General features: G+C 34.2%; 2 protein-coding genes across 1 annotated transcript in view; one reads left to right on the top strand and one right to left on the bottom strand.

Moving 5' to 3' along the window:
* Window positions 1-25,258, top strand: part of LOC133664322 (sodium-driven chloride bicarbonate exchanger-like) — a 337,500-nt gene that overhangs the window by 188,159 nt on the left and 124,083 nt on the right.
* Window positions 1-25,258, bottom strand: part of LOC133665229 (dipeptidyl peptidase 4-like) — a 57,803-nt gene that overhangs the window by 3,900 nt on the left and 28,645 nt on the right. The window contains exons 13-25 of the mRNA XM_062070480.1: window positions 21,060-21,158; window positions 20,043-20,113; window positions 19,927-19,980; window positions 16,375-16,499; window positions 16,228-16,278; window positions 15,944-16,042; window positions 15,805-15,874; window positions 13,945-14,139; window positions 12,066-12,120; window positions 11,906-12,005; window positions 5,009-5,067; window positions 4,859-4,931; window positions 4,689-4,762 (exon numbers count right to left, since the gene is read on the bottom strand). Of these exons, the coding sequence (XP_061926464.1) occupies window positions 4,689-4,762; window positions 4,859-4,931; window positions 5,009-5,067; window positions 11,906-12,005; window positions 12,066-12,120; window positions 13,945-14,139; window positions 15,805-15,874; window positions 15,944-16,042; window positions 16,228-16,278; window positions 16,375-16,499; window positions 19,927-19,980; window positions 20,043-20,113; window positions 21,060-21,158 (1,125 nt within the window). The remainder of the gene's footprint in view (window positions 1-4,688; window positions 4,763-4,858; window positions 4,932-5,008; window positions 5,068-11,905; window positions 12,006-12,065; window positions 12,121-13,944; window positions 14,140-15,804; window positions 15,875-15,943; window positions 16,043-16,227; window positions 16,279-16,374; window positions 16,500-19,926; window positions 19,981-20,042; window positions 20,114-21,059; window positions 21,159-25,258) is intronic.

Raw genomic sequence — 25,258 nt, 5'->3', positions numbered from 1 at the left:
TTAGTGCACCAACCCAAAAAACCTTCCTCCCCTTTTACACTATTTTACACTCATTCGCACAAAAGGGTTGTTTCTTTCTGTTATTAATATTTCTGGTATATATAGATCAATACAGTCTGCAGGGATACAGTCCGTAAGCACACAAGATTGTAATTTTTTAGGAATAAAAATAAAAAAAATAAAAAAATACCATACTAGACCCGCCCCCCCGCTCCGTGGGAAAAATGTTCAAGCGTTGACTGGTCCGCAGTTACAAAAAGGTTGGGGACTACTGCTTTATAGTAACACTCATGATATTTTAAATTCCGTCGTTTTTGGATGGTAATTAACTTAGGAGGAGTGGCGGCACACTGAGTAGGGGGGGCACATAAATAGCTGCTCGCTTGTTAGTCCGTAGATTGATTGGAACCGGGCCGCACAAGGAATTTAAAAAAAAATAATAATAATATTTTTTTATTAAATCAACATAAAAAACACAAGATACACTTACAATTAGTGCACCAACCCAAAAAACCTTCCTCCCCTTTTACACTATTTTACACTCATTCGCACAAAAGGGTTGTTTCTTTCTGTTATTAATATTTCTGGTATATATAGCTCAATACAGTCTGCAGGGATACAGTCCGTAAGCACACAAGATTGTAATTTTTTAGGACAAAAATAAAAAAAATAAAAATATACCATACTACACCCGCCCCCCCGGTCCGTGGGAAAAATTTTCAAGCGTTGACTGGTCCGCAGTTACAAAAAGGTTGGGGACTACTACTTTATAGTAACACTCATGATATTTTAAATTCCGTCGTTTTTGGATGGTAATTAACTTAGGAGGAGTGGCGGCACACTGAGTAGGGGGGGCACATAAATAGCTGCTCGCTTGTTAGTCCGTAGATTGATTGGTACCGGGCCGCACAAGGAATTAAAAAAATAATAATAATATTTTTTTATTAAATCAACATAAAAAACACAAGATACACTTACAATTAGTGCACCAACCCAAAAAATCTTCCTCCCCTTTTACACTATTTTACACTCATTCGCACAAAAGGGTTGTTTCTTTCTGTTATTAATATTTCTGGTATATATATATAGATCAATACAGTCTGCAGGGATACAGTCCGTAAGCACACAAGATTGTAATTTTTTAGGAATAAAAATAAAAAAAATAAAAAAATACCATACTACACCCGCCCCCCCGCTCCGTGGGAAAAATGTTCAAGCGTTGACTGGTCCGCAGTTACAAAAAGGTTGGGGACTACTGCTTTATAGTAACACTCATGATATTTTAAATTCCGTCGTTTTTGGATGGTAATTAACTTAGGAGGAGTGGCGGCACACTGACTAGGGGGGGCACATAAATAGCTGCTCGCTTGTTAGTCCGTAGATTGATTGGTACCGGGCCGCACAAGGAATTAAAAAAATATATATAATAATATTTTTTTATTAAATCAACATAAAAAACACAAGATACACTTACAATTAGTGCACCAACCCAAAAAACCTTCCTCCCCTTTTACACTATTTTACACTCATTCGCACAAAAGGGTTGTTTCTTTCTGTTATTAATATTTCTGGTATATATATAGATCAATACAGTCTGCAGGGATACAGTCCGTAAGCACACAAGATTGTAATTTTTTAGGAATAAAAATAAAAAAAATAAAAAAATACCATACTACCCCCCCCCCCCTGCTCCGTGGGAAAAATGTTCAAGCGTTGACTGGTCCGCAGTTACAAAAAGGTTGGGGACTACTGCTTTATAGTAACACTCATGATATTTTAAATTCCGTCGTTTTTGGATGGTAATTAACTTAGGAGGAGTGGCGGCACACTGAGTAGGGGGGGCACATAAATAGCTGCTCGCTTGTTAGTCCGTAGATTGATTGGTACCGGGCCGCACAAGGAATTTAAAAAAAAAAAATAATAATATTTTTTTATTAAATCAACATAAAAAACACAAGATACACTTACAATTAGTGCACCAACCCAAAAAACCTTCCTCCCCTTTTACACTATTTTACACTCATTCGCACAAAAGGGTTGTTTCTTTCTGTTATTAATATTTCTGGTATATATAGATCAATACAGTCTGCAGGGATACAGTCCGTAAGCACACAAGATTGTAATTTTTTAGGAATAAAAATAAAAAAAATAAAAAAATACCATACTAGACCCGCCCCCCCGCTCCGTGGGAAAAATGTTCAAGCGTTGACTGGTCCGCAGTTACAAAAAGGTTGGGGACTACTGCTTTATAGTAACACTCATGATATTTTAAATTCCGTCGTTTTTGGATGGTAATTAACTTAGGAGGAGTGGCGGCACACTGAGTAGGGGGGGCACATAAATAGCTGCTCGCTTGTTAGTCCGTAGATTGATTGGTACCGGGCCGCACAAGGAATTTAAAAAAAAAAAATAATAATATTTTTTTATTAAATCAACATAAAAAACACAAGATACACTTACAATTAGTGCACCAACCCAAAAAACCTTCCTCCCCTTTTACACTATTTTACACTCATTCGCACAAAAGGGTTGTTTCTTTCTGTTATTAATATTTCTGGTATATATAGATCAATACAGTCTGCAGGGATACAGTCCGTAAGCACACAAGATTGTAATTTTTTAGGACAAAAATAAAAAAAATAAAAAAATACCATACTACACCCGCCCCCCCCGGTCCGTGGGAAAAATTTTCAAGCGTTGACTGGTCCGCAGTTACAAAAAGGTTGGGGACTACTACTTTATAGTAACACTCATGATATTTTAAATTCCGTCGTTTTTGGATGGTAATTAACTTAGGAGGAGTGGCGGCACACTGAGTAGGGGGGGCACATAAATAGCTGCTCGCTTGTTAGTCCGTAGATTGATTGGTACCGGGCCGCACAAGGAATTAAAGAAATAATAATAATAATATTTTTTTATTAAATCAACATAAAAAACACAAGATACACTTACAATTAGTGCACCAACCCAAAAAATCTTCCTCCCCTTTTACATTATTTTACACTCATTCGCACAAAAGGGTTGTTTCTTTCTGTTATTAATATTTCTGGTATATATATAGATCAATACAGTCTGCAGGGATACAGTCCGTAAGCACACAAGATTGTAATTTTTTAGGAATAAAAATAAAAAAAATAAAAAAATACCATACTACCCCCCCCCCCCTGCTCCGTGGGAAAAATGTTCAAGCGTTGACTGGTCCGCAGTTACAAAAAGGTTGGGGACTACTGCTTTATAGTAACACTCATGATATTTTAAATTCCGTCGTTTTTGGATGGTAATTAACTTAGGAGGAGAGGCGGCACACTGAGTAGGGGGGGCACATAAATAGCTGCTCGCTTGTTAGTCCGTAGATTGATTGGTACCGGGCCGCACAAGGAATTTAAAAAAAAATAATAATAATATTTTTTTATTAAATCAACATAAAAAACACAAGATACACTTACAATTAGTGCACCAACCCAAAAAACCTTCCTCCCCTTTTACACTATTTTACACTCATTCGCACAAAAGGGTTGTTTCTTTCTGTTATTAATATTTCTGGTATATATAGATCAATACAGTCTGCAGGGATACAGTCCGTAAGCACACAAGATTGTAATTTTTTAGGACAAAAATTAAAAAAATAAAAAAATACCATACTACACCCGCCCCCCCGGTCCGTGGGAAAAATTTTCAAGCGTTGACTGGTCCGCAGTTACAAAAAGGTTGGGGACTACTACTTTATAGTAACACTCATGATATTTTAAATTCCGTCGTTTTTGGATGGTAATTAACTTAGGAGGAGTGGCGGCACACTGAGTAGGGGGGGCACATAAATAGCTGCTCGCTTGTTAGTCCGTAGATTGATTGGTACCGGGCCGCACAAGGAATTAAAAAAATAATAATAATAATATTTTTTTATTAAATCAACATAAAAAACACAAGATACACTTACAATTAGTGCACCAACCCAAAAAATCTTCCTCCCCTTTTACACTATTTTACACTCATTCGCACAAAAGGGTTGTTTCTTTCTGTTATTAATATTTCTGGTATATATATAGATCAATACAGTCTGCAGGGATACAGTCCGTAAGCACACAAGATTGTAATTTTTTAGGAATAAAAATAAAAAAAATAAAAAAATACCATACTACCCCCCCCCCTGCTCCGTGGGAAAAATGTTCAAGCGTTGACTGGTCCGCAGTTACAAAAAGGTTGGGGACTACTGCTTTATAGTAACACTCATGATATTTTAAATTCCGTCGTTTTTGGATGGTAATTAACTTAGGAGGAGAGGCGGCACACTGAGTAGGGGGGGCACATAAATAGCTGCCCCCTTGTTAGCCGGGAGACTGAAAACAAACACGGTGTCAACCAGAGGGGATTAGTATTAAAAGCCATGACTCAGCAACGGCGATAACTTGAGATGTATACTTAGTACCGGTATTTGTTGGTACCGGTTCCTAATTGGGTTCCTAATTGGCAAGTCACTGTATTCTGTTTTTATTTACCATTTACACAACATGTCAACTTCACTGCTTTTGTAGTTTGCATATAAATGTGTTATATCTATACATAAGAGTGTGTTATTTTGAACAGGACATATAAATGTGAGTCTTGTGTACAGAAGAAGAAGAAGCACAAATGTTTCCGTGCAGGAGGTAGAAGAGCATCCATGTCAATATTAGCCAGCCAATATTTACCATGGCCTCGAAGTCCACCTGCTCGTCCACCAGAGCTTTGGAGATCTGCGCTGCCTGCTGGAAGTGGACGTTGTCTACGGGAAAGAAGAGGGGACGTTCATATTTGCTCACCGGCTCACGACAAACAGAAGTCCATTTGTGCAGAGGACCGGAGTGACACACGAACGCACCGTCTGCCGTGCCGTGGACCAGCAGGTAGTCCAGACCCTTGAAGTTCTTGGCCCTGGACGTCACCGTGGAGTTCTGGACATGGTTTGAAGACACGTTGAAAAAGATCGGAAGAAGGAAAAAAAAAACGTTCATTGATTCCATCTTTTTACCTGGTATGACTCGGAATTGTCTTTGGGTGTGCCCATGTAGCGTTCAGTGTACACCGCGTCTGTAGGACATATGAGCGTCAGACACTTTTGTCAAGTGTGGAACTTTAAACTAAAAACTCTTTTTCCATAAAACCTTTAACTGTCATCCCAGTGTCAAACATAAGTAAAGCACTCTACTCTACTCTACTCTACTGTATTATACTGTACTCTACTGTATTGTCTAGTACTGTATTTAATCCGCTGTACTGTACTCTACTCTACTGTACTCTACTGTATTATCATCTGTTGAACATTTGAAGTATCAGTACTATGTCGAACCTTTGAAGTATCAGTACTATGTCGAACATTTGAAGTATCAGTACTATGTCGAACATTTGAAGTATCAGTACTATGTCGAACCTTTGAAGTATCAGTACTCTGAAGGACCTTTGAAGGATTAGTACTGTGTCGAACCTTTGAAGTATCAGTACTATGTCGAACCTTTGAAGTATCAGTACTCTGAAGGACCTTTGAAGGATTAGTACTGTGTCGAACCTTTGAAGTATCAGTACTATGTCGAACCTTTGAACTATCAGTACTCTGAAGGACCTTTGAAGGATTAGTACTGTGTTGAACCTTTGAAGTATCAGTACTATGTCGAACCTTTGAAGGATTAGTACTATGTTGAACCTTTGAACTATCAGTACTATGTTGAACTTCTGAAGTATCAGTACTATGTCGAACCTTTGAAGAATTAGTACTATTTTAAACATTTGAAGGATTAGTATTATAACGAACCTTTGAAGTATCAGTACTATGTCGAACCTTTGAAGGATTAGTAGTATGTTGAACCTTTGAAATATCAGTACTATGTTGAACCTTTGAAGGATTAGTACTATGTCGAACCTTTGAACTATCAGTACTATGTTGAACCTTTGAAGTATCAGTACTATGTCGAACCTTTGAAGAATTAGTAATGTTAAACCTTTGAAGGATTAGTACTATGTCGAACCTTTGAAGGATTAGTACTATGTTGAACCTTTAAAGTATCAGTACTATGTCGAACCTTTGAAGAATTAGTAATGTTAAACCTTTGAAGTATCAGTACTATGTCGAACCTTTGAAGTATCAGTACTATGTCGAACCTTTGAAGTATCAGTACTATGTCGAACCTTTGAAGTATCAGTACTCTGAAGGACCTTTGAAGGATTAGTACTGTGTCAAACCTTTGAAGTATCAGTACTATGTCGAACCTTTGAAGGATTAGTACTATGTTGAACCTTTGAACTATCAGTACTATGTTGAACTTCTGAAGTATCAGTAGTATGTCGAACCTTTGAAGAATTAGTACTATGTTAAACCTTTGAAGGATTAGTATTATGTCGAACATTTGAAGGATTAGTACGATGTTGAACCTTTGAACTGTCAGTACTATGTTGAACTTCTGAAGTATCAGTAGTATGTCGAACCTTTGAAGAATTAGTACTATGTTAAACCTTTGAAGGATTAGTATTATGTCGAACATTTGAAGGATTAGTACGATGTTGAACCTTTGAACTGTCAGTACTATGTCGAACCTTTGAAAGATTAGTACTATGTTGAACCTTTGAACTATCAGTACTATGTCGAACCTTTGAATGATTAGTACTATGTTAAACCTTTGAAGTACCAGTATTAGGTTGAACCTTTGAAGTATTAGTATTATGAAGAACCTTTGAAGTATCAGTACTATGTCGAACCTTTGAACTATCAGTACTATGTCGAACCTTTGAAGGGTTAGTATTATGTCGAACCTTTGAAGGATTAGTACTATGTTGAACCTTTGAACTATCAGTACTATGTCGAACCTTTGAACTATCAGTACTATGTCGAACCTTTGAAGGATTAGTACTATGTTAAACCTTTGAAGTATCAGTATTATGTTGAACCTTTGAAGTATTAGTATTATGAAGAACCTTTGAAGTATCAGTACTATGTTGAACCTTTGAACTATCAGTACTATGTCGAACCTTTGAAGGATTAGTACTATGTTAAACCTTTGAAGTATCAGTATTATGTTGAACCTTTGAAGTATTAGTATTATGAAGAACCTTTGAAGTATCAGTACTATGTTGAACCTTTGAACTATCAGTACTATGTCGAACCTTTGAAGGATTAGAACTATGTCGAACCTTTGAAGGATTAGTACTATGTTAAACCTTTGAAGGATTAGTACTATGTTAAACCTTTGAAGTATTAATACTATGTTGAACCTTTGAACTATCAGTACTATGTCGAACCTTTGAAGAATTAGTACTATGTTAAACCTTTGAAGGATTAGTACTATGTCGAACCTTTGAAGGATTAGTACTATGTCGAACCTTTGAAGGATTAGTACTATGTTGAACCTTTGAACTATCAGTACTATGTCGAACCTTTGAAGGATTAGTACTATGTCGAACCTTTGAAATATCAGTACTATGTCGAACCTTTGAAGGGTTAGTACTATGTCGAACCTTTGAAGGATTAGTACTATATCGAACCTTTGAAGGATTAGTACTATGTCGAACCTTTGAAATATCAGTACTATGTTGAACCTTTGAAGGATTAGTACTATGTCGAACCTTTGAAGGATTAGTACTATGTCGAACCTTTGAAATATCAGTACTATGTCGAACCTTTGAAGGGTTAGTACTATGTCAAACCTTTGAAGGATTAGTACTATGTTGAAACTTTGAAGTATTAGTACTATGTTGAACCTTTGATGTATTAGTACTATGTTGAACCTTTGAAGTATTAGTACTATGTTGAACCTTTGAAGTATTTGTACTACGTTGAACGTTTGACGTATTAGTACTATGTTGAAGGTTTGAAGTATTAGTACTATGTTGAACCTTTGAAGTATTAGTACTATGTTGAAGGTTTGAAGTATTAGTACTACGTTGAAGGTTTGAAGTATTAGTACAATGTTGAAGGTTTGAAGTATTAGTACTATGTTGAAGGTTTGACGTATTAGTACTACGTTGAAGGTTAGTATTAGTACTACGTTGAAGGTTTGAAGTATCAGTATTACGTTGAAGGTTAGTATTAGTACTACGTTGAAGGTTTGAAGTATCAGTACTACGTTGAAAGTTTGAAGTATCAGTACTACGTTGAAGGTTTGAAGTATCAGTACTATGTTGAAGGTTTGAAGTATCAGTACTATGTTGAAGGTTTGAAGTATCAGTATTACGTTGAAGGTTAGTATTAGTACTACGTTGAAGGTTTGAAGTATCAGTACTACGTTGAAGGTTTGAAGTATCAGTACTACGTTGAAGGTTAGTATTAGTACTATGTTGAAGGTTAGAAGTATCAGTACTACGTTGAAGGTTTGAAGTATCAGTACTATGTTGAAGGTTTGAAGTATTAGTACTACACTGAAGGTTTGAAGTATCAGTACTACATTGAAGGTTTGAAGTATTAGTACTACGCTGAAGTTTAGAAGTATCAGTACTACGTTGAAGGTTAGAAGGATCAGTACTATGTTGAAGGTTAGCACTAGTACTAGTACTGGCATGGAAGCTGCTTGGCACAGGTGTCGTGGTGCACCTTAGGGTGAGTGTGCCAAGGCAAAGAAGGTTCAGCAGATGTGAGCTGGCATGGTTTTTCCCGCCAGCAGATGTCCTGAAACTCTGCTAAACTGACAAAGTTTCTCCATGAAAAAACACAAAGTGTATTTGTGTACACATCAGTACTTTTCATCATGAAGTGTCTGTTTGCACCAATCATGGTTTTCTACGTAGTATTTGTAAATAGCACTGGATTTATGGGCTGATCCGGATCATTTCTATTACGTGTTTACATTATGAGGCCTCACCTCCACCCACAGACACAAAGAGAGTGGATAACCGACAAGAGGGTTCACTCTGTTTCATTACAATACGAAACATTGAATGGGAATAAATAGGATAGGAAATAAACAATTTGATTTCAATTAAAGGATTCTTTAGTATCTAGTAACATTCATAATAACATGTCATATTTACATATTTTGATCATGCTTTAAGTATGTATGTAGTATCTAGTAACATTCATAATAACATGTCATATTTACATATTTTGATCATGCTTTAAGTATATATGTAGTATCTAGTAACATTCATAATAACATGTCATATTTACATATTTTGATCATGCTTTAAGTATATATGTAGTATCTAGTAACATTCATAATAACATGCAATATTGACATATTTTGATCATGCTTTAAGTATATATGTAGTATCTAGTAACATTCATAATAACATGTCATATTTACATATTTTGATCATGCTGTAAGTATATATGTAGTATCTAGTAACATTCATAAAAACATGTCATATTTACATATTTTGATCATGCTTTAAGTATATATGTAGTATCTAGTAACATTCATAATAACATGTCATATTTACATATTTTGATCATGCTTTAAGTATATATGTAGTATCTAGTAGCATTCATAATAACATGTCATATTTACATATTTTGATCATGCTTTGAGTATATATGTAGTATCTAGTAACATTCATAATAACATGTCATATTTACATATTTTGATCATGCTTTAAGTATATATGTACTATCTAGTAACATTCATAATAACATGTCATATTTACATATTTTGATCATGCTTTAAGTATATATGTAGTATCTAGTAACATTCATGATAACATGTAATATTTACATATTTTGATCATGCTGTAAGTATGTATGTAATGTAGTAACATTCATAATAACATTTAATATTTACATATTTTGACCATGCTGTAAGTATAAATGTAGTATCTAGTAACATTCCTAAAAACATGTAATATTTACATATTTTGATCAAACTGTAAGCATATACTGTATGTAATGTAGTAACACTCATAATAACCGGTAATATTTACATTATTTGATCATGCTGTAAGTCTATTGGTAGTATCTAGTAACATTCATAACAACATGTAATATTTACATATTTTGATCATACCGTAAGTTTATATGTAATGTAGTAACATTCATAATAACATGTAATATTTACTTTATTTGGTCATGCTGTAAGTATATATGTAATGTAGCAGCATTCATAACAACATGTAATATTTACATATTTGGATCATACCGTAAGTTTATATGTAATGTAGCAGCATTCATACTAACATGTAATATTTACATATTTTGATCATGCTGTAAGTCTATAGGTAGCATCTAGTAACATTCATAACAACATGTAATATTTACATATTTTGGACATGCTGTAAGTATATATGTAGTATCTAGTAACATTCATAATAGTATGTAATATTTACATACTTTGATCATAGTGTAAGCTTATATGTAATGTAGTAACATTCATAAATAACCGGTAATATTTACATTATTTGATCATACTGTAAGTATATATGTAATGTAGTAACATTCATAATAACATGTAATATTTACATATTTTGATCATGCTGTAAGTATATATGTAATGTAGAAGCATTCATATTAACAATATGTAATATTTACATATTTTCATCATACTGTAAGTATATATGTAATGTAGTAACATTCATAATAACAGGTAATATTTACATAATTGGATCATGCTGTAATTCTGTATGTAGTATCTAGTAACATTCATAATAACATGTAATATTTACATATTTTGACCATGCTGTAAGTATAAATGTAGTATATTGTAACATTCCTAATAACATGTAATATTTACAAATGTTGACCATGCTGTAAGTATAAATGTAGTATCTAGTAACATTCATAATAACATGTAATATTTACATATTTTGATCATGCTGTAAGTATATACTGTATGTAATGTAACATTCATAATTACATGTAATATTTACATATTTCTATCATGTTGTAAGTCTATATGTAGTAACTAGTAACATTTATAATAACATGTAATATTTACATAATTTAATCATGCTATAAGTCTATATGTAGTATCTAGTAACATTCATAATAGTATGTAATATTTACATATTTTGAACATGCTGTAAGTATATACTGTATGTAATGTAACATTCATAATTACATGTAATATTTACATATTTCTATCATGTTGTAAGTCTATATGTAGTAACTAGTAACATTTATAATAACATGTAATATTTACATATTTTGATCATGCTGTAAGTATATATGTAGTATCTAGTAACATTCATAACAACATGTAATAATTACATGTTTTGATCATGCTGTAAGTATATATGTAGTATCTAGTAACATTCATAACAACATGTAATAATTACATGTTTTCATCATACTGTAAGTATGTATGTAATGTAGTAAAATTCATAATAACATGTAATATTTACATATTTTGATCATGCTGTAAGTATGTATGTAGTATCTAGTAACATTCATAATAACATGTCATATTTACATATTTTTGATCTTTTTAAGCATACGTCGGTGTATTACTTTCACACTCGCATCACAACGTTCACTTTCCCTTCAACAACATCAAGACTACTAATTCCTTCCTGCGTCTGTGCTCGTTTCCAGACTCCAATGTGCAAACGGGGCGGATGGTTTTTGGACCTCAAAGGTTCCACCGCAGTTGGACAGCTGTTGTTTAGTCTGCTTGAAGCTTTGTTAGAGCGACATGTTCCCACCTTTCGCCTTTAGCGTCCAGAGGAACGGGTACCAGGAACCAGGAACTAGACGAAGGGGGACCAATGTGTGCACGCTCAACAAGTCAACTTTCAGTTTCGATCAAGGAGTGCGACCGTTTTAAAATTGGCTTTAAACTTGTCTGTGGGATGAATTGTTCACATTGACTTTGAGTCAGCGCTCCTGGGTTAGACCAAGACCCAAAGGATCAGGGTGCTCCTGGTTTTAGACCGAGACCCAAAGGATCAGGGTGCTCCTGGTTTGAGACCGAGACCAAAAGGATCAGGGTGCTCCTGGAACTCCATGTCCACCCACCGTAATATTCCCACTTGGCCACTGGAGCAACTGCTATTCCACACTTGAACAGTCCACTCCCCGCTCCCAGGGCCATGGAGGTGACGTAGCCACCGTAGGACTGCAAGACAATCACATGTCAGACAACAAGAAAAAAGGTGAGGCCCAAAAAGCGACTTACCCAGCCCCATATTGCAATCCTGTCTTTGTCGATGAAACCCATGTCAATAAACTTCCTGAAAACACAGAAGAACACCATGAAACACACAAGAACACCATGAAAACACAGAAGAACACCATGAAAACACAGAAGAACACCATGAAAACACAGAAGAACACCATGAAACACACAAGAACACCATGAAAACACAGAAGAACACCATGAAAACACAGAAGAACACCATGAAAACACAGAAGAACACCATGAAACACACAAAAACACCATGAAAACACAGAAGAACACCATGAAAACACAGAAGAACACCATGAAAACACAGAAGAACACCATGAAAACACAGAAGAACACCATGAAAACACAGAAGAACACCATGAAAACACAGAAGAACACCATGAAAACACAGAAGAACACCATGAAAACACAGAAGAACACCATGAAAACACAGAAGAACACCATGAATACAAACAAGAACACCATGAATACACACAAGAACACCATGAAAACACAGAGAACACCATGAAAACACAGAGAACACCATGAAAACACACAAGAACACCATGCAAACACACAAGAACACCATGAAAACACACAAGAACACCATGAAAACACACAAGAACACCATGAAAACACAGAAGAACACCATGAAAACACACAAGAACACCATGAAAACACACAAGAACACCATGAAAACACACAATAACACCATGAAAACACAGAAGAACACCATGAAAACACACAACAACACCATGAAAACACAGAAGAACACCATGAAAACACAGACGAACACCATGAAAACACAGAGGAACACCATGAAAACACAGAAGAACACCATAAAAACACACAAGAACACCATGAAAACACAGAAGAACACCATGAAAACACAGAAGAACACCATGAAAACACAGAAGAACACCATGAAAACACAGCAGAACACCATGAACACACAAGAACACCATGAATACACAGAAGAACACCATGAAAACACAGAAGAACACCATGAAAACACAGAAGAACACCATGAAAACACAGAAGAACACCATGAAAACAGAAGAACACCATGAAAACACAGAAGAACACCATGAAAACACACAAGGACACCATGAAAACACAGAAGAACACCATGAAAACACAGAAGAACACCATGAAAACACAGAAGAACACCATGAAAACACACAAGAACACCATGAAAACACAGAAGAACACCATGAAAACACAGAAGAACACCATGAAAACACAGAAGAACACCATGAAAACACAGAAGAACACCATGAAAACACAGAAGAACACCATGAAAACACAGAAGAACACCATGAAAACACACAAGAACACCATGAAAACACAGAAGAACACCATGAAAACACAGAAGAACACCATGAAAACACAGAAGAACACCATGAAAACACAGAAGAACACCATGAAAACACACAAGAACACCATGAAAACACACAAGAACACCATGAAAACACAGAAGAACACCATGAAAACACAGAAGAACACCATGAAAACACAGAAGAACACCATGAAAACACAGAAGAACACCATGAAAACACAGAAGAACACCATGAAAACACAGAAGAACACCATGAAAACACACAAGAACACCATGAAAACACAGAAGAACACCATGAAAACACAGAAGAACACCATGAAAACACAGAAGAACACCATGAAAACACAGAAGAACACCATGAAAACACAGAAGAACACCATGAAAACACAGAAGAACACCATGAAAACACACAAGAACACCATGAAAACACAGAAGAACACCATGAAAACACAGAAGAACACCATGAAAACACAGAAGAACACCATGAAAACACAAAAGAACATGAAGGACTCAAAAGACACCTGAAAGGTTGAAATATATGTTTTAGTGTACCTGACGGCCGCCATCTGGTCCTCCACCTCAAACGTCCCCAGGCGTCGATAGATGGCGTGTAGTATCTGGTCGCCTTGGTAACCACTTCCTCTGCCGTCAAAGCTGGCCACCACGATGCCGTACGTGCTGGACAGGAAGGTGGCCCAGTTCAACTTGAAACGGTAGTCCACACTCTGACTACCTGGGCCACCGTACCTGCAAGGACCAGCCATGTTACATCAAGAAATATATATAGTATGTATGTATATATGTATTATATATGTATTTATGTATATATACATATGTATATATGTATGTATATATGTATGTATGTATGTATATATAGTCAAGGTTTCTGTGGTGTATCCGTTATACAGTGCTCAATACCGGGGTAGAGCGGAATAAACGTTAGGTCAGAAAAAACACAGAGGCTATGTCATCCCTACAAGCCTGTTCTATATCATCCCTACAAGCCTGTTTCGCAAGTTTCCCTGCTGGTCAGGGGATTTTATAAAAAAAAAAGTAATATTACGCTTTACCTTGGTATTGAGCACTGTATAACGGATAAACCACAGAAACCTCCACTATGTATATACGTATATATGTAAGTATGTATATATGTATGTATGTATATATTTATATATGTATGTATATATGATGGTGTTCACCTATGAAGTATTAGTACTATGTTGAACCTTTGAAGTATTAGTATTATAAAGAACCTTTGAAGTATCACTACTATGTTGAACATTTGAAGAATCAGTACTATGTTGATCCTTTGAAGTATTAGTACTATGTTAAACTTTGAAGTATTAGTATTATGAAGAACCTTTGAAGAATCACTACATGTTGAACCTTTGAAGTATCACTACTATGTTGAACCTTTGAAGTATCAGTATTATGTTGAACCTTTGAAGTATTAGTATTATGTTGAACCTTTGAAGTATTAGTATTATGAAGAACATTTTAAGTATCACTACTATGCTGCACCTTTGAAGTATCAGTCCTATATTGAACCTTTGAAGTATTAGTATTATGATGAACCTTTGAAGTATCACTATATTGAACCTTTGAAGTATCAGTATTATGTTGATTGTTTGAAGTATCAGTACTATGTTGAACCTTTGAAGTATCAGTACTATGTTGAACCTTTGAAGTATTAGTACTATAAAGAACCTTTGAAGTATCACTACTATGATTAACCTTTGAAGTATCAGTACTATGTTGAACCTTTGAAGTATCAGTACTATGTTGAACCTTTGAAGTATCAGTATTATGTTGAACCTTTGAAGTATTAGTATTAAGAATAACCTTTGAAGTATCACTACTACGTTGAACCTTTGAAGTATCAATCCTATGTTGAACCTTTGAAGTATCAGTATTATGTTGAACCTTTGAAGTATTAGTATTATGAAGAACCTTTGAAGTATCACTACTATGATTAACCTTTGAAGTATCAGTACTATGTTGAACCTTTGAAGTATCAGTACTATGTTGAACCTTTGAAGTATTAGTATTATGAAGAACCTTTGAAGTATCACTACTATGATTAACCTTTGAAGTATCACTACTATGTTGAACCTTTGAAGTATCAGTACTGTATTGAACCTTTGAAGTATCAGTACTATGTTGAACCTTTGAAGTATTAGTATTATGAAGAACCTTTGAAGTATCACTACTATCATGAACCTTTGAAGTATAAGTACTATGTTGAACCTTTGAAGTATCAGTTGTGTTGAACCTTCAAAATATTAGTATAATGTTGAACATTTAAAGTATTAGTATTATGTTGAATGTTTGAAGTATCAGTATTATGATTAACCTTTGAAGTATCAGTAGTATGTTGTATATATGTATGTATATATGATGGTGTTCACCTACACGTCAATGAGAAGAGGATACTGTTTGGATGTTTTGAAATCAGGCGGTAACATCATCTGATACCAAAGATCTGTTGGCAATAAAACATCAATTAATGTTATTATAGTAAATGTTTCAATTGATCACATTACATTCTTACCAAATCCTGCAATCTTCAGCGTGCCATACTTCATTGTCGGCATCTGAAATTCCTGAAGAACAATCTCCAGTTCCTTGTTATCTTCAAGAGTGGACATCTCTGCTCGGGAGAAACAGCAATGATGTTTATCTTATTTTATCATGAATTGTGAAGATTTGTTCCGTCACTGTTTTTGAACATTAAACGGGAAAAACTGTAATGGATGTCCAAAAGCCAAAACCAGTGAAGTTGGCAACAATGTTGTTATTTTTTTTACAAATATCAGCTCAATGGTGCTTCCTTACTTGCACCCGGGCCTCGGTTGTCCATGAGCGTGTACGTGGGCAAACCTGGTCCTGGTCCAAACAAGCGTGGACACAAGAGGTGTGTCGTTATTGACGAGAAGTAAGATGACAAGATGGCAGCCGAGCGGAGGCAGGTGTGTAACCAACCGTAGCAGTCCAAGCGGTAGTAGGAGGCGTTGACGCTGAAGTAAGCCGAGTTGTACTGACACCTGTCCTGGGCGAAGTCGCAGGTGAGACACTGACGCGCCCACGCTTGGCCTCCAATCTTCAGCCTGGCGCACAAAAACAACATGGGACTCTTTAGACCAGGGGTCACCAACGCGGTGCCCGCGGGCACCAGGTAGCCCGTAAGGACCAGATGAGTAGCCCGCTGGCCTGTTCTAAAAATAGCTCAAATAGCAGCACTTACCAGTGAGCTGCCTCTATTTTTTAAATTGTATTTATTTACTAGCAAGCTGGTCTCGCTTTGCCCGACATTTTTAATTCTAAGAGAGACAAAACTCAAATAGAATTTGAAAATCCAAGAAAATATTTGAAAGACTTGGTCTTCACTTGTTTAAATAAATTCATTCATTTTTTTACTTTGCTTCTTATAACTTTCAGAAAGACAATTTTAGAGAAAAAATACAACCTTAAAAATGATTTTAGGATTTTTAAACACATATACCTTTTTACCTTTTAAATTCCTTCCTCTTCTTTCCCGACAATTTAAATCAATGTTCAAGTAAATGTATCTTTTTTTATTGTAAAGAATAATAAATAAATTTAAATTTAATTCTTCATTTTAGCTTCTGTTTTTTCGACGAAGAATATTTGTGAAATATTTCTTCAAACTTATTATGATTAAAATTCAAAACAATGATTCTGGCAAATCTAGAAAATCTGTAGAATCAAATGTAAATCTTATTTCAAAGTCTTTTGAATTTCTTTTAAAATTTTTGTTCTGGAAAATCTAGAAGAAATAATGATTTGTCTTTGTTAGAAATATAGCTTGGTCCAATTTGTTATATATTCTAACAAAGTGCAGATTGGATTTTAACCTATTTAAAACATGTCATCAAAATTCTAAAATTAATCTTAATCAGGAAAAATTACTAATGATGTTCCATAAATTATTTTTTTAATTTTTTCAAAAAGATTCAAATTAGCTAGTTTTTCTCTTCTTTTTTTCGGTTGAATTTTGAATTTTAAAGAGTCGAAATAGAAGATACACTATGTTTCAAAATTTAATTTTCATTTTTTGTGTGTTTTCTCCTCTTTTAAACCGTTCAATTAAGTGTAAATATCATTAATTATTAATAATAATATAGAGTTAAAGGTAAATTGAGCAAATTGGCTATTTCTGGCAATTTATTTAAGTGTCTATCAAACTGGTAGCCCTTCGCATTAATCACTACCCAAGAAGTAGCTCTTGCTTTCAAAAAGGTTGGTGACCCCTGTTTTAGATGATGTTAAGGCAACAAATAGTTCTTCTTCATGGGTAATAATAATAATCACAACTGCTTTACAAGAATCTCAAATGAGTCCAAAGAAGTGGCTCTACATCATCCGTGTGACATTTAGACCAAAGAAGCACCACCACACGTTATGCAGACCACCAGGAAGTGTTTACATGTAGGAAATATCATAATATGACCACTTTACAGAGGAACTGCACTTTTTTGAGGATTATTTTTATCAATCACAATCCTTACGGCAGATAAGCACCTTGTTTTTTTATGCATTTTAAATCGTAAATAAAAGATAGCAAAAGTCAGCTAACAACGAAGCTAATTGAAGTTGCCCTATTCCGCCTAGAAAGTGCTCTAAAAACATCCAAAAACATGTTTTATATACACACTATAAGTATATATGTGATGTAATAACATTCATAATAACATGTTGTATGTACACATGTTGGTCATACTGTAAGTATATATGTAATATCTAGTAAGATTCATAATAACATGCAATATTGACATATTTTGGTCATGCTGTAAGTATATATGTAATGTAGTAACATTCATAATAACATGTAATATTCACATATTTTCATCATGCTGTAAGTATATATGTAGTATCTATTAACATTCACAATAACATGCAATATTTATATATTTTCATCATGCTCTAATTATATATGTCATGTGGTAACATTCATAATAACATGTAATATTTACATATTTTCATCATGCCGTAAAAAACATATGCCATGTAGTAACATTCATTAAAACATGTAAAATTTACATATTTTGATCCTGCTGTAAATATATATGTAGCATCTATTAACATTCATAATAACATGTAATATTTACATATTTTCATCATACTATAAGTGTAAATGTAGTATCTATTAACATTCATAATAACATGTGAATATTTACACATTATATATATATATATATATATATATATATATATATATATATATATATATATATATATATATATATATATATATATATATATATATATATATATATATACACAATATATATATATATATATATATATATATATATATATATATATACACAATATATATATATATATATATATATATATATATATATATATATATATATATATATATATATATATATATATATATATATACAATGTAGTAGCATTCATAATAGGATGTAATATTTATATATTGGTCATGCTGTACGTATATATGTAATGTAACAGCATTCATAATAACATGTAGTATTTACACATTTTCATCATGCTGTAAGTATATATGTAATGTAGTAACATTCATAATAGGATGTGAATATTTACACATTTTGATCATGCTGTAAGTATATATGTAATGTAGTAACATTCATAATAGGATGTGAATATTTACACATTTTGATCATACTGTAAGTATGTACAGTATGTAATGTAGTAACATTCATAATAGGATGTAATATTTACATATTTACATCATGCTGTAAGTATAAATGTAATGTAGTAACATTCAGAACAACATGTAATATTTACATTTTTTCATCATACTGTAAGTATATATGTAATTTAGTAACATTCATAATAACATGTAATATTTAATGTTTTCATCATACTGTAAGTATATATGTAATGTAGTAACTAACATTTGTAATAACATGTAATATTTACAAATTCGGATCATGCTGTAAGTATATGCGTAGTATCTAGTAACATTCATAATAACATGTAATATTTACATATTTTTATCATACTGTAAGTATATATGTAGTATCTAGTTACATTCATATTAACATGTAATATTTTTTCATACTGTAAGTATATATGTAATGTAGTAACATTCATAATAGCATGTAATATTTACATATTATTCATCATTTTAAGCATACAGACTCATCACAACATTCACTTTCCCTTCAACAACAACAACAACAACAAGAAGACTACTGATCATGGCAGACTTGATGAGAGACAACAAAGACCACTTTGAGACAAACGATGGTCCAGAAACTTCTATTTTTGAGCCTGAATATAAGGAGGATGATCTACAAGTTTTAGAAGCTGTGTGCTAAACAGATGCAGATTTAGTCAAACACTAAGCATCGTGTAGCAGTGTTGCTAAGTGCTAAACAAGATATACAAACATAATAAAACAGTCACTTACTGTACAACGTCTGCTCTCACTGGGATAAAGACTGATGGGGATGTTTATATCTTCCCCTTTACATCAACAATTCAGCATAATACTTGTACAAGAAAAGTACTTACTTGTACATATTCCTCTTGACGGGCACACCTTGGTACTCGTTACTGACAAAGTATCTGTGGATGAGAAGGACGTTACTTCGAGTCGCCAGTTGAAATTCCTGCCAACTTCTACTCACATGGCGTCTTTTGTCACTTTGGAAATGTAGATGACTTCCCACCTGCCAGATGTGACAGCTGTTGCTTTGCCCTTAAAGACAGTTGAAGAAGTCAAGGCTTTTATTTTGTCAACTTGCACCAGATGTGACAGCTGTTGCTTTGCCCTTAAAGACAGTTGAAGAAGTCAAGGCTTTTATTTTGTCAACTTGCACCAGACGTGACAGCTGTTGCTTTGCCCTTAAAGACAGTTGAAGAAGTCAAGGCTTTTATTTTGTCAACTTGCACCAGAAGAAAGAGCAGTTGCTTTGCCCTTCAAAGACAGTTGAACAAGTCAAGGCTTTTATTTTGTTGACTTGCACCAGAAGTGACAGCTGTTGCTTTTCACACAAAAATTGGCGTAATGTATTTAAAGGTTAAATGTCCTCATATTGACTAAAACTAGCTCTTAAACATCTTCTGGGCCTTGTCCACCAAACATTTTTGACCATAATTAATTGTGCTATAATATTACATTTTATGACAGAAGAGCTTTTATTTCTCCCAAATCTACTTTATTTCTAAAAGTCCAAGGTCAAGATGAAAGTCCAAGGTCAAGATGAAAGCCCAAGGTCAAGGTGAAAGTCCAAGGTCAAGATGAAAGTCCAAGGTCACGGTGAAAGTCCAAGGTCACGATGAAAGTCCAAGGTCAAGATGAAAGTCCAAGGTCACGGTGAAAGTCCAAGGTCACGGTGAAAGTCCAAGGTCACGATGAAAGTCCAAGGTCATGATGAAAGTCCAAGGTCAAGGTGAAAGCCCAAGGTCAAGATGAAAGCCCAAGGTCAAGGTGAAAGTCCAAGGTCATGATGAAAGTCCAAGGTCACGATGAAAGTCCAAGGTCACGATGAAAGTCCAAGGTCACGATGAAAGTCCAAGGTCATGATGAAAGTCCAAGGTCAAGGTGAAAGTCCAAAGTCACGATGAAAGTCCAAGGTCATGATGAAAGTCCAAGGTCAAGGTGAAAGTCCAAGGTCAAGGTGAAAGCTGGTGATGCAACTTACATCTTTGATGAGATGAATATGTTTGTAGCCGCTGATGTCGCTCATCACTTTGTAGAAAGTGATGTCATCTTCAGTGAAGAACAGTGGTAAAGGCACGTACTGCAGGGAATACAACAATGAATGGGAGGAGTACAACAATTATGGGAAGGAATTAAAAATAATAATAAAGAGATTCTAGAAAGAATAAAACAACAAATTAGATACTTTTAAATAATAAAACAATAGATGAGAAGGATTTAAACAATAAAAAAGAAAGAATACAACAATAAATCGAAGAAATAAAACAATAAACGGAAGGTTTAAAACAACAAATGGAAGGAATACAACAATAAATGGAAGGAATAAAACAATAAATGAGAAGAAATAAAAACAAAAAAAGAGATACTCGAAAGAATAAAACAACAAATTAAATACTTTTGAAATAATAAAACAATAAATGTAAATAATAAAACAATAAATGGAGGGAAAACAACAATAAATGGAAGCAATACAACAATAAATGTAAGGAACAAAACAATAAATGGAAGGAACAAAAAAATGAATGTAAGGACAAAACAATAAATCGAAGGAATACAACAATTAATGGAAGGAATAAAACAATAAATGAGATCAATCTAAATAATAAAACAATAAATGTAAGGAATACAACAATAAATGTAAGGAATAAAACAATAAATGGAAGGAACAAAACAATAAATTCAAGGAATACAACAATAAATGAGATCAATTTAAATAATAAAACAATAAATGGAAGGAATACAAAAGAGATACCAGTAAGAATAAACAACAAAAGAGATATATTTAAATAATACAACAATAAATGGAAGGAACAAAACAATAAATGAGAAGGAATAAAACAATAGAGAGAAAGAATAAAAACCAAAAAAAAAAGATACGGGAAAGAACAAAACAACACATGAGATACATTTAAATAATAAACGCTTCCGTCAGTCCACCCCAGGGCAGCTGTGGCTACGAAAGTAGCTTACCACCACCAGGTGTGAATGAATGATGGGTTTTTAACATGTAAAGCGACTTTGGGTACTTAGAAAAGCGCTATATAAATCCCAGGTATTATTATTATTATTATTATTATTATTATTATTAATAAAACAATAAATGGAGGAAAAAAACAATAAATGGAAGGAATACAACAACAAAGGGAAGGAATACAACAATAAATAGAAGGAATACAACAATAAATGGAAGGAACAAAACAATAAATGCAAGGAATACAACAATAAATGGAAGGAATAAAACAATAAATTAGATAAATGTAAATAATAAAACAATAAATGGAAGGAATACAACAATAAATGAGAATGAATAAAACAATACATGTAAATAATAAAACAATAAATGGAGGTAAAAAACAATAAATGGAAGGAATACAACAACAAATGGAAGGAATACAAAAATAAATAGAAGGAATACAACAATACATGGAAGGAACAAAACAATAAATGCAAGGAGTACAACAATAAATGGAAGGAGTACAACAATAAATGGAAGGAATAAAACAATAAATGAGATCAATTTAAATAATAACACAATAAATGGAAGGAATACAAAAGTGTATGTAAGGAATAAAACAATAAATGAGAAGGAATAAAACAATGAAGAGAAACAATAAAAACAATTAATGAGATACTAAAAAGAATAAAACAACAAATGAGGTATATTTAAATAATAAAACAATAAATGAGAATGATAAAACAAATAAATGAGAATGAATAAAACATTAAATGAGAAAGAATACAACAACATGTGGAAGGAATACAACAATACATGGAAGGAATACAACAATAAATGGAAGGAATACAACAATAAATGGAAGAAATACAAAAGTAAATAAGAATGAATAAAACAATAAATGACAAAGAATACAACAATAAATGGAAGGAATACAACAATACATGATAATGAATAAAACAATAAATGAGAAAGAATAAAACAATAAAAGGAAGGAATACAACAATAAATGGAAGGAATACAACAATAAATGAGGATGAATAAAACAATAAATGAGAAAGAATACAACAATAAATGGAAGGAATACAACAATAAATGGAAAGAATACAACCATAAATGAGAAGGAATGAAAAAAAAATAGAGATACTAAAAAGAATAACAAAACAAATGAGATCGTTTTAAATAATGACACAATAAATGAGAATGAATAAAACAATAAATGAGAAAGAATACAACAATAAATTGAAGGAATACAACAATAAATAGAAGGAATAAAACAATAAATGAGAAAGAATACAATAAATGGAAGGAATAAAACAATAAATAGAAGGAATAAAACAATAAATGAGAAAGAATACAATAAATGGAATGAATAAAACAATAAATGAGAAGGAATAAAAACAAAAAAGAGATACTTGAAAGAATAAAACACACTTGAGATCAATTTAAATAATAAAACAATAAATGAGAAGGAATAAAACAACTTTAATAATTGTGTTGTGTTTTTGAGGAGTTTGCAGCACATTAGTCAAAGTTGTGCCAACTCTTAATGATATAGATATATTATTTATATACAGTATATATACAAACCCTGTTTCCATATGAGTTGGGGAATGGTGTTAGATGTAAATATAAACGGAATACAATGATTTGCAAATCCTTTTCAAGCCATATTCAGTTGAATATGCTACAAAGACAACATATTTCATGTTCAAACTCATAAACATTTTTTTGTGTGCAAATAATCATTAACTTAGAATTTGATGGCAGCAACACGTGACAAAGAAGTTGGGAAAGGTGGCAATAAATTCTGATAAAGTTGAGGAATGCTCATCAAACACTTATTTGGAACATCCCACAGGTGTGCAGGCAAATTGGGAACAGGTGGGTGCCATGATTGGGTATAAAAACAGCTTCCAAAAAATGCTCAGTCTTTCACAAGAAAGGATGGGGTGAAGTACACCACTTTGTCCACAACTGCGTGAGCAAATTGTCAAACAGTTTAAGAACAAGGTTTCTTAAAGTGCAATTGCAAGACATTTAGGGATTTCACCATCTACGCTCCATAATATCATCAAAAGGTTCAGAGAATCTGGAGAAATCACTGCACGGAAGCGGCATGGCTGGAAACCAACATTGAATGACCGTGACCTTGGATCCCTCAGACGGCACTGTATCAAAAACCGACATCAATCTCTAAAGGATATCACCACATGGGCTCAGGAACACTTCAGAAAACCACTGTCACTAAATACAGTAGGTCGCCACGTCTGTAAGTGCAAGTTAAAGCTCTACTATGCAAAGCCATTTATCAACAACACCCAGAAACGCCGCCGGCTTCTCTGGGCCCGAGATCATCTAAGATGGACTCATGCAAAGTGGAAAAGTGTTCTGTGGTCTGACGAGTCCACATTTCAAATTGTTTTTGGAAATATTCGACATCGTGTCATCCGGACCAAAGGGGAAGCGAACCATCCAGACTGTTATCCACGCAAAGTTCAAAATTCCAAGATGGCGGCGCGCACGGACGCAGCGGCTTACGGCTCTCCATTTCAGTGCTTTTTCCTCCTTCTTTTCTTCTTGTTTTTTTCTTTTCTTTTGTGCACCACCTGTACTGCAAACACCCGGTACACCCGCCAGTCACTCCTGGATATCGGGAACTCGCACCAGATATCTGTTTCGAGCGACTTTCAATCAATCAATCAATCAATCAATGTTTATTTATATAGCCCTAAATCACAAGTGTCTCAAAGGGCTGTACAAGCCACAACGACATCCTCGGTACAGAGCCCACATACGGGCAAGGAAAAACTCACCCCAGTGGGACGTCGGTGAATGACTATGAGAAACCTTGGAGAGGACCGCATATGTGGGTAAACCCCCCCCCTCTAGGGGAGACCGAAAGCAATGGATGTCGAGTGGGTCTGACATAACACCACGAGCACAACATTCCAGACGACATAGCGAGAGCACCGGGCTCTCCGTGGTTTGTTGTCGGGTCTGGGAGACGGCGCAGACGGAGGAGGGAGAGGAAGCAGAAGCGTGGCCGTCTTGCTCAGGCTTCGGAAACAACCCCACAAGCCACCTCTACCGAGCCTGTTCCTCTCCAATGCCAGATCCCTCGTACAGAAGATGGACGACCCGGAGTTACAACTCGCTGGAAACCGCTATGTTCGGGACTGTTGTGCTACGATTATCACGGAAACCTGGCTTCACCCGGAAATACC

This window comes from Entelurus aequoreus, linkage group LG14 (assembly GCF_033978785.1).
Source record: "Entelurus aequoreus isolate RoL-2023_Sb linkage group LG14, RoL_Eaeq_v1.1, whole genome shotgun sequence".
Lineage (NCBI taxonomy): Eukaryota > Metazoa > Chordata > Actinopteri > Syngnathiformes > Syngnathidae > Entelurus > Entelurus aequoreus.
This window is presented reverse-complemented; position numbering and strand designations above follow the sequence as displayed.